Here is a 9321-nt window from a genome sequence, read left to right on the forward strand (position 1 = left end):
CTATTTTGGAGGACAATAAATTAGAAAAAAGAACTATATTATCTCTGCCAGGGATGGTTAAGTGAATAGAGACAATCCGGTTAAGTCTTACTATACAGAAGTCTCACATTCTGTATATTATTTAAAAAATAAGTAATCATATTTTTTTATCTATATATTTCATATCTCATATTTATTTTATAAATATGAAAGTAAAAAAATAAAATTACATATTTTTAAATAGTGTGAAAGAATATAGAGCTTATGTTTAGAATTTTTGCAATGCGATTACAAGTACGCCTTTTGCAGAAGAAAAAAACACCTATAAAGACAGTTTCATGATACAAGCAACTCACAAAAAAGTTCCCGTTCAATGCATACTTAAAACAGTCACCACTTTCAACCATAACACAAATTTCAATGACTCAGCAATTTCACGTGGACTAAAAGCTCCTTTGTTTCTTGATCCTTCCACACGAAGTTTTCTTCCTCAACAGTATCACAAGATCTTTAACTTTTATCTCATATTTTGTTGAATAATCAGATATATGTGGGAGGAAATGGCCAAACGCCAAGACGTTTTCATTAATATGCTGTATCAAAGACATTAACCAAGTACCAAACGCCATAAATGAATGTTTGCAAGGTCCAGAGTCTCGTTGTAGTGTACAGAACCAACAGAGATGTAGACCCATCAAGTGCATGTGGCACACAAAAATCTTTGATTAAAAATAAGATGAGATAATATACATCATAAATTTAATATTTCAAACCCAATTAACGTTGAGAACCGCTTTGCTCTAGCTCTGGCTCAAATAAAAAAGTCATTTATCAACAACAATAAATAAATAAAAAATGTACAAACAAACCTTTTGATACCTCGTTTATTCAGGCCAATTTCTGTTGGAAATTAATACCAACTCATAAAATTCCCATGAGATCATACAAAAACTCCCTATTCCCTTACAACTTATTAGCAAACTAAACTGTTTCAAAAGACGAGCTCCTTCTGAAAGAATTCCATTCTAACTTTGGCATCATCCGGCAGAGAAGCTTGTTTCCTCGTATAGGAAACAAGACACTCGCCACAAACCAACCAGCGAAGTTTGGCCTCTTTAATTTATGAATAATTTTACATATAATTGTGAAGTGTATAATCGTTTTAAAAATAGTATAGTCTATTATTAAAGAATTAATTTTTTTCATACGAATCTTATGTTTTATTCATTTTTTTTTTAAAGTGATTACACGACAGATGTACAATTTACAATTACAAATATTTTTTTTTCTCTTATTTATAGTTCCGTTATGATCTACTCCAAATATCCTAGAATTTGACGCAAATACCCTTCATCTATCAACCAGAAGAAATCCCAATAGAAATAAATGGGAATCTCACCAATGCACAGCCCTGATCCTAAATAATAAGACAACTATCAAACAACAAATAAACTCCATTCCTTGAAGGCATTGGTAATGCGTGAAAGAAGAAAGAACCACAGCATTCCAAAAGCGTGTATATTGCTGGGGAACAGTAAATTTCATGTACAGATTCCAAAAATTCTAAAAAGACGTAAGCTTGGCGACAGAACCCAAAACGATCTACACAAAACAGTGCAGGCAGACGACATTGCATATCCATGCTCACCATAGAAAATTTAATTCTTTCATGCATTCTTGCCCACAAAACCCACGAAATAAAAAAGAGACACAAAAAGAAAATGACAAAATCCCAATAACACCAATTTCCCCAAATGATCGATTAAATTTTTTTTTTTATCTTTACCTCTGTGTCCTTCTCTCTCACCACCATTACGTAGCCTTCGTTTCCTTCTTTCCGCTCACCTTCGCCTCCGCCTCCGCCGAAGAACAACACCCACCACCATGCTCATGATGGTGCCCATGCACATGCCGTCCATGATCAGGATGGTGATGAATCTGCTTCCCCTTCAACTTCTTCCTCATATCATAGGCATCCTCCCCGTCCGCATAATACTTGGCCTCCACATCATGAATCTTGTACCCTAACGTCTCCGCATACAGATTGAAGGCCGCCCTATTGCTCTTCCTCACGTGAAGCGACACGTACTCGGCTCCAAACACTTGCACCATGGCGTTCTGTGCCGCGTTCATGAGCTTCGTGGCCAGGCCGAGCTTGCGGTGGGTGCGGAGCACCGCTAGGGAGGTGATGTGGCCGTGGCACTCGTTGCTCTCCTCCTCCACCTTCGCCAGTACGTAGCCGACGATGTGGCCGTTATTGTCGTCAGCCACGTAGAGGAGCTGCGGCCACGAGAGGATGTGGTAGAGGTAGTATTTCATCTGGAAGTTCTCCGCGAGGCATAAGTGGTTGCAGGTCTGCATGGCCAAGAGGTCATCTATGGTGGCTTTGCGTATGCACACCATTTTTGGGTCGGTCTTGATTCTAGTGGGTTGATTTTACGAGGTGTTAGGATTAGGGTTTGTACGGTGGTTTTTGGATTTGGGAAATTTCGTGCTGAAGAGGAGGATCAGCCGATCAAGCAGTCCGAAGGAGACAAATCGTTTCGCTTAGTTCTGGAAATCCTGTATATTTATAGGCTTTGCCTTTGCAGTTCTGCATTCGGTTTTTTCTTTCAACGTTTATTTTAGTATCTTTTTGTCTAGCAAGAATTGAAAGATATTCAACGTTAAAATGTACCAGTCTTGAGAGGATTTTTATAAAAAAAAATGTGAAAAATTCAGTTTTTTTTTTTGGTTCATGGGATCACAAACTTGTACATTTGGAACTAACTTGTCCTGGATTGCTCAAGAAAGAAATACATATATCTAGGCATGAGATAAAGGTAAAGGTCATTTTGTATGGCATGAGATCCCATATTGAAAGAACAAGAACAAGAACAAGCTAAATACGTCAAGATTCCATAGGAGCATTTTGTGGGCATAGTTGCTTGAGCTTGTGACCAAGTGGAGCATTGAATATTGGCTTCTCTCTATCCATCTTGAACTGCAAATTCGGCTCAGCTCCTCATACGCAACAACACCTACTTTTTTTTTTCTCTCTTTTGGACTGGTGCTTATGTGCATATGGATATGTCCTGATCGATGACCTAATTCAATCAGGAACGCATTGAAATACAGAGCTTATGATATAACATATTATTATTAGAAGGCAGAAGGCAGAAGGAATAAGCTGGCTTTGAAATTGGCAAGTAGAAGACTGACATCACATGGTGAACTGAAAATTTGATGTTTACTCACCTCTTAAATGGAAAATCAGCATTGTTCACTCATTTCTTGAATTTCCACAATCTGATGTACCTACTATTATGTGTGGTGACAACCTTGTTCATCCCAACAGCCAAGCATGTGATGGGAGGCCGATCACTTCTAGGAATGCTGTCGATGCGAGTATCTTCTGAAAGTCTCATTCCTTTCTTTCTTCCAATGCTCCAAGGGCGTTTTGGGAGGTTGATAGCATATTACCTTCCATTACGCAGCTTGAAAGAACTTGACCTGTGTTCTGATCTAAAATGCGTAGCACACCATCTATTCCACCAACAACTAAAGTTGATGTGTCATTTCGTAGGTGTTGATGATACAGGTCATGTCAAGAGTATAATAAGCTACGTTGATGTAAAATACAATGCCAATGATATTGTTTGTTTTTTCTCTACCTGAAAACCCAAACTCGAAGTCCATTGGCCATGAGTTGCTGCAGAAGGGGAATAAGAGTTGGCGGGCTATCTCCCCAGCTTGATATGATATCACTGCATGCTTCCCAGTCGTGTGTAAGCTTCGTTACATTGGCATGAAGAGCTCTTTGAACATCAGGCTGATTCAGGTAAAAATGTACGTAATAGTCGCTGCACGGATCCATTTGCATCATGATCTGCACCACAAGATATATAATGCACCAGTTTGATTAATTACTACATGAATGACAAAATTTACTTGCAGATCAAAGCTGTCGAATCTTTATTTTGCTAGCTAGCTGCTAGATCATGAACCTTTGTTAATTAATTATAAATAGGTCTCTCGCTTTTCTATATTTCTCAGAAAAGATCTGCAAATTAGTGAGGAAAAAAAAAAAAGAACTGTCACTTACAGAAGCTTTCTTGGGCTTCTCAGTGATGTTGGGAGAGAAGCAACTAGGAGCATAGATGTTATAGATATCGATGGAGGAAACATCATCGTTGATTGCATCGTAGGAGTCAATGCACTCTTTACTTTGAGTGGTGGCATTGGATGCAAAATCACAACTATTGTTGACGTTATAGGCATCCTCATCTGTGACGAGAGCATGGGACGCAAGGAAATCATACATTCCCCGGTTATCAGTTTCGTCATCGATTGCTGCATTTCCGATCTGCAAAACGTACATTAATTAAAATACATAGCAGAAAAAATAATGTAATTTTAATTACAATTTATCGCTTGATTATGAAAAAATATCAACAATGAACTTTGTAGCAGTACCCTAGCTAGCTAGAATATTGCAGATATGGACCTCAGAGCTTGCTAGCTTCATCATGATGATCATAAGTACTAGCCCCATCATGATGACCTCTTAATTTGTTTTTTTTTTTTATGGGTCCTCCATTAACAATGATGCATTGTGGAAGCAAATAATTGATATTATATAAGAAAAAAAATATCAAATATTTCTTTAATTATCATGTATATATATTAATCATATAGTATAAAGAAATGGTGAAATTAACAGATAATTAATAATTTAAATGATGATGAATGTCCATTTAACTTCATTTGCCATCGTTAATATATCTTTGTAATTAATTAGCATGCATGATCATGTGAAAATGTAGTTCTTGCATCAAATTTATAGTATTATATTACATGATCATGACATATTAGAGAATGGTTAATTAATTACTTCATTCGATATTTAGGGGTTTTAATTACAGGGCTGTCATCATGGGTACTTAATTAATTAAGCCCCATGATATGTCTTTTATTGCATGCATGCCATATATCATGATCAAAACGTAATTAATCAAGAAAGAAAGAAAGATAGACAACATTATTAATAATGAGTAGTGTAGGTAACTTCCAAAGTTGTAAAAGATCATAAGCATGATAACCACTACTAATTAATTAATTTCAAGCATGAGTTGATCTAATGATTTAATTGGTTTCGAAACCGAACTTATTAATTCGCATTAATTATATATTCTCATGTATGTCATGTGTGTGTCTGCACGCGGGAGAGAGAGAGAGAGAGATCAGAGAGAGATGATGATGATGAGAGACAGCTTACAATGATTCCTTTGAGGTTGATAATGGTCTTTGTAGCCTGCATCTTGTTATGGTGGAGGATGGTATGTGCAAGCTGAGGAACATAATGGCCAGCATAGCTTTCTCCAGAAATATAGAAAGGCCGGTTCTTGTACTCTGGAAATCTCTCTAACCAATTCACCAGGAACGCATAATTATCTTCTGCAGTGTTTTTATCCCCTCGCGTTTCATAATCTTTTGTTGTATTCGAGTACGAAAACCCTACCCCGGCAGGAGACTCCAGGAACAGAACGTTTGCAACTGATCGATCATCGATCCACGAACGAAATTCATGCACGTTACGTGCAGCATGCAGTACGTGATAATTAATTACTTCATTTTATAAGAAATTAAAGGAATATATATATATATAAACCAATGAAAACGATCAAGTTTATACGTACGTACCCTTATTCCAAGCAAATCGGTTTGCGAAAAGTGTTTTGCCGTCGCTGTGCACGCGGAATGGTCCGAGCTCTTGCATTGCTCCATATGCCAAAGATGAACAACCTGGGCCTGTATACGTACGTTGTCAAATTAGTTTTAGCATTATTATATATTGTTTTAGTTGTCAATAATTTGTTTAAAGTATATAGAAGATTCCCATTTGCAGCACTGCTTTTAAAAAATGGTAATGGAAAAATATATACATGCATGTTGACGCTGATAATTAGGCCAGACGAGCAAAAAAAAATGAGAAATGTTTTCTCAGATTAATTAATTGCATGCATGATCATGATGATCATGTTATAAGAACATGATACCCGCTGCGGAATCCCGTGCATGCATGTGCGTGCATGCGCCGAGAAATAGGCCAGCCATGCACCCGGCATGGAAGGGGCCGGTACTTGAACTAAAAAAAAACGAAACAATTTAAAGGAAAACCGAAAAGAAAAATCAAACGAAACAAATTAAAACAGAAAACGAAAAGTAAAAAAAAAAACTAGACTGAAAAAAACAACCTGCAAGATTCTCAAATGTTTCAAAAATCCAGGAAAATGGAGATCATCCATGAGAGACATTGAATCAAGTATAGTAGTACCTCCATTAAGCCAAAGAAGGAGAGGCAACGAAGCCTTATGCTGATCATCAGCCTCAACAAAATAGTAATAAAGCGCACGGCCGGCAACTTTATTCACCGTAACATATCCACCATACTGAGAGAAGTCCACCGGAGGCTGTCCAGGCAGATTCCCGATCTTGTCACCCTCCTTGGAGCCCTCCTGAGGAATATGAATATTATCTGGATTGACATCCTTTTCTTCCTCAAAAAGACTCGCGTCGAGTGCCCCAGATGACTTGGGCTTGAACCCGGAATATTTGTAGAGAGGGATACCTTGTTCTTTCTGCTTCCCATGAGTTTGAGCCACAAAGCATGAAAGAACGAGAAAGAACAACAAAAGAACAGTACGATTACTACCTTCCATTCTACTACCTATAAACTCCTGTCTTCAATTGATCTGTTATCTATGATCTCTCTCCAAAAGGTGATGGGAACAATTTGAAGAGATCAGAAAATATTATTAATATAATTAGTATTGGAAAAAGTAAAATGGGTTCAGATATATATTCAAAGACTGTTGTTTTTATGGTGTATATATAGTACTCGATCGACAGAACATTACAGGAGAGGCCGCAAGCAACGTAGGATGCAACGAATATCATGGAGTAAATGTTGACCAAAGCTGGAATTATCTGCACGTATTAATCCAACATTTGCGCAGGGCGCATGACTCATTGTGATATGGGGTTATCCGTGAAATCAGTATAAGACAAGTAGTACGTGAAGATGGAAACTTGTAACAACTTTCTTTTATTATCAATGGTGATGAGGATAATAATGATCTGTCTTTGATGGGATCCTTTGTTGACCTAAAAGACAATTCTATATGATTCATGAACTTTCGTTTGTTTGTTGATATTTTTTTTTTTTTTTTAAGTTTTTCCTCCGAAAAAACAGGTTCTTTTTATTTTTAAAAAAATAAATAAATGTTTTTTCGATAACGTTAATGATAAAATTCGTTTGAAATGAATTGAGATTAAAATTAAAGATTAAATAAATTATTATTAGAATTTTGAATATATTTTTGAATATTATTTTTATTTTAATATTTAAAAAAAATAAATTATTTATTTTATTTTATATAAAAATTTAAAAATTATAATATTTATATCAGATGAAATGAGTGGAAATTAAATGTCAAAACAAGCTAGGCCTAAATTGATTCAAAGAAGAAGGCGCAAGCGGCCAAGCCTACTAATGTCTCCTATGGACTTCTAGCTTTTGTGCAAACGGAAAGCAAGCCTTACGTACAGCGGATTTTCCAGGTCAAAATTCAGATCTTTTATCGAAGGAAGAGTCAAATTTAATTCAATAAACGGAAAATAATTTATATGGATCTAATATATGAAACCCATAGAAACCTATAAAAAAAAATAGTGATAGGCTATCTTATTATTATTTATTTATTATTTAAAAATATTTTAAATTTTTTTAATTTTTTATCCTTTTTTTAGAATTTTTTTAATATCTTTAATCACTAAAAAAAATTAAAAAAGTATATAATTTTATTAATACTTACTTTCTTAATTATTAAATAAAATAAAAAATTTAAAAGATTTAAATATAAAAAAATAATAGATAAATAATAATAAGATAATACATCTATCATTATTCATGAAAGAAACAGAGAACACCTAAATAAATCCTTTAGGATGCAGCTCGCCGTTGACCAAACCTGTGGGTTAAAGCGTTTTTGAAAAGTGATAGGAAAATACTTTAGTAACACAAAGAATTACGAAAAAATAATTTTATAAATTCGCGTGGGTTGATTTGGTTCCTCATATTATAAATTATAAAGTGGATCTAATTATTTTCATGTAATTCGTATGTCATGTTAGCACCTTTTAAGACTTATTTGGATAGTAAGAGAGATGAGAAAATTTTAAATGAGTTAATAAAATATTATTAGAATATAATTTTTTAATATTTTTATTGTTTTAAAATTTTAAAAAAATTAAATTATTTATTATATTTTATATAAATATTTAAAAAAATTATAATAATAAAATAAAATCATTTTTCTATCTAAACAAGATCTTAATTGTCATGTCAGTCGGGGATCTTCATGTTCCTGTAACTTCCTTTACCTTGTTTAAGAAAAAGAAAAAATTAGGGTGGCAAGCTGCAAAATACATTTCTTTTTTTAGACTTAAGTCTAGTTTAAATACATAAAATCATCTCGTCTCATCTTATTTTATTATTATAATTTTTTAAATTTTTACATAAAATATAATAAATAATTTAATTTTTTTAAAATTTAAAATAAAAATTATATTAAAAAATTATATTTTAATATATTTTATTTAATTTTTAACAAAATATTTCAACTCATTGCGTAACCAAACCAGGTGTTAAAAGACAATGGAGCACAGCACCTGGTTTGGTATATGCTGCATGTAATTTGACCATTTCCTGTGTCCTTTGATTAGCCTGCAAGGCAACGCGGCCCAAGTGGCACATGTTGTTCCAAAAGCAAGCGTCCTTGATTGTTATAACTGATATCAAACACAAATGGATAAGCACCTTTGACCAGCCGCCATTAATGCCCATTGTTTAAAAGAAAGTCAAAAAGCTGCCGTTTTTCGCTTAAGCAACACACGTACAACTTTTGAACTTCACAAATCTGTAGTATAAATGCAGCACCTTGCACCAAAACCGACCACAAACCAAACTCATAACAAAGCTCATTTTGTGCGTGTCAAATGGTTCTCTTGGTAGAAAAAATCAGTAAGCTCTACTCCAAACTGGAGAATCGCCACCACCAAGACCACAAGCATCGCCAGTATTCAGAAACCTTATCGGTTTCTCTACAGGCCTTTCAATCTGAGGTCTCGAATTGCTTAAACCAGTTATGGTTAGATTCGAAACCCGGATCAGAAATCCTGTCCTTGCCATGGATTCGACAATGTTTAGCCCTCATTCCCGTCATCAACAAAGCTTTTGCAAAACTTGTTGTGGATATAGACTACCCTGTTAGTAACTGGGAGGATTCTGCAGTTGAAGAA

The 9321-nt window shown here is 34.9% G+C and overlaps 2 protein-coding genes across 2 annotated transcripts; both read right to left on the reverse strand.

The window, feature by feature from the left end:
* Positions 1–411: 411 nt before the first annotated feature.
* LOC121241138 (N-terminal acetyltransferase A complex catalytic subunit NAA10-like) lies at positions 412–3356 on the reverse strand. The gene is made up of 4 exons (XM_041138783.1): positions 3217–3356; positions 1791–3065; positions 1706–1749; positions 412–606 (listed from the first exon to the last, which is right to left on the reverse strand). Exon 2 carries the CDS (start codon positions 2380–2382, stop codon positions 1792–1794), a length of 591 nt encoding a protein of 196 aa, XP_040994717.1. The 5' UTR covers positions 2383–3065; positions 3217–3356; the 3' UTR covers positions 412–606; positions 1706–1749; position 1791.
* A 255-nt stretch (positions 3357–3611) lies between these two features.
* On the reverse strand, positions 3612–6912 carry LOC121241136 (serine carboxypeptidase-like 40). Its single transcript, XM_041138779.1, has 6 exons — positions 6745–6912; positions 6296–6693; positions 5662–5769; positions 5237–5514; positions 4064–4324; positions 3612–3847 (listed from the first exon to the last, which is right to left on the reverse strand). Exons 2-6 carry the CDS (start codon positions 6678–6680, stop codon positions 3629–3631), a joined length of 1251 nt encoding a protein of 416 aa, XP_040994713.1. The 5' UTR covers positions 6681–6693; positions 6745–6912; the 3' UTR covers positions 3612–3628.
* Positions 6913–9321: the final 2409 nt, after the last annotated feature.

This window comes from Juglans microcarpa x Juglans regia, chromosome 7S (genome assembly GCF_004785595.1).
Source record: "Juglans microcarpa x Juglans regia isolate MS1-56 chromosome 7S, Jm3101_v1.0, whole genome shotgun sequence".
NCBI lineage: Eukaryota > Viridiplantae > Streptophyta > Magnoliopsida > Fagales > Juglandaceae > Juglans > Juglans microcarpa x Juglans regia.

Bases quoted from the DNA above. Each gene is read 5' to 3' on its own strand.
- LOC121241138 (XM_041138783.1), bottom strand. From the start codon at position 2,382: ATGGTGTGCATACGCAAAGCCACCATAGATGACCTCTTGGCCATGCAG.
- LOC121241136 (XM_041138779.1), bottom strand. From the start codon at position 6,680: ATGGAAGGTAGTAATCGTACTGTTCTTTTGTTGTTCTTTCTCGTTCTT. The intron at 4,325-5,236 runs GTAAGCTGTCTC...TACGTTTTGCAG, and splicing joins TCAACCTCAAAGGAATCATT to ATCGGAAATGCAGCAATCGA. The intron at 3,848-4,063 runs GTAAGTGACAGT...CTTGTGGTGCAG, and splicing joins AGAAGCCCAAGAAAGCTTCT to ATCATGATGCAAATGGATCC.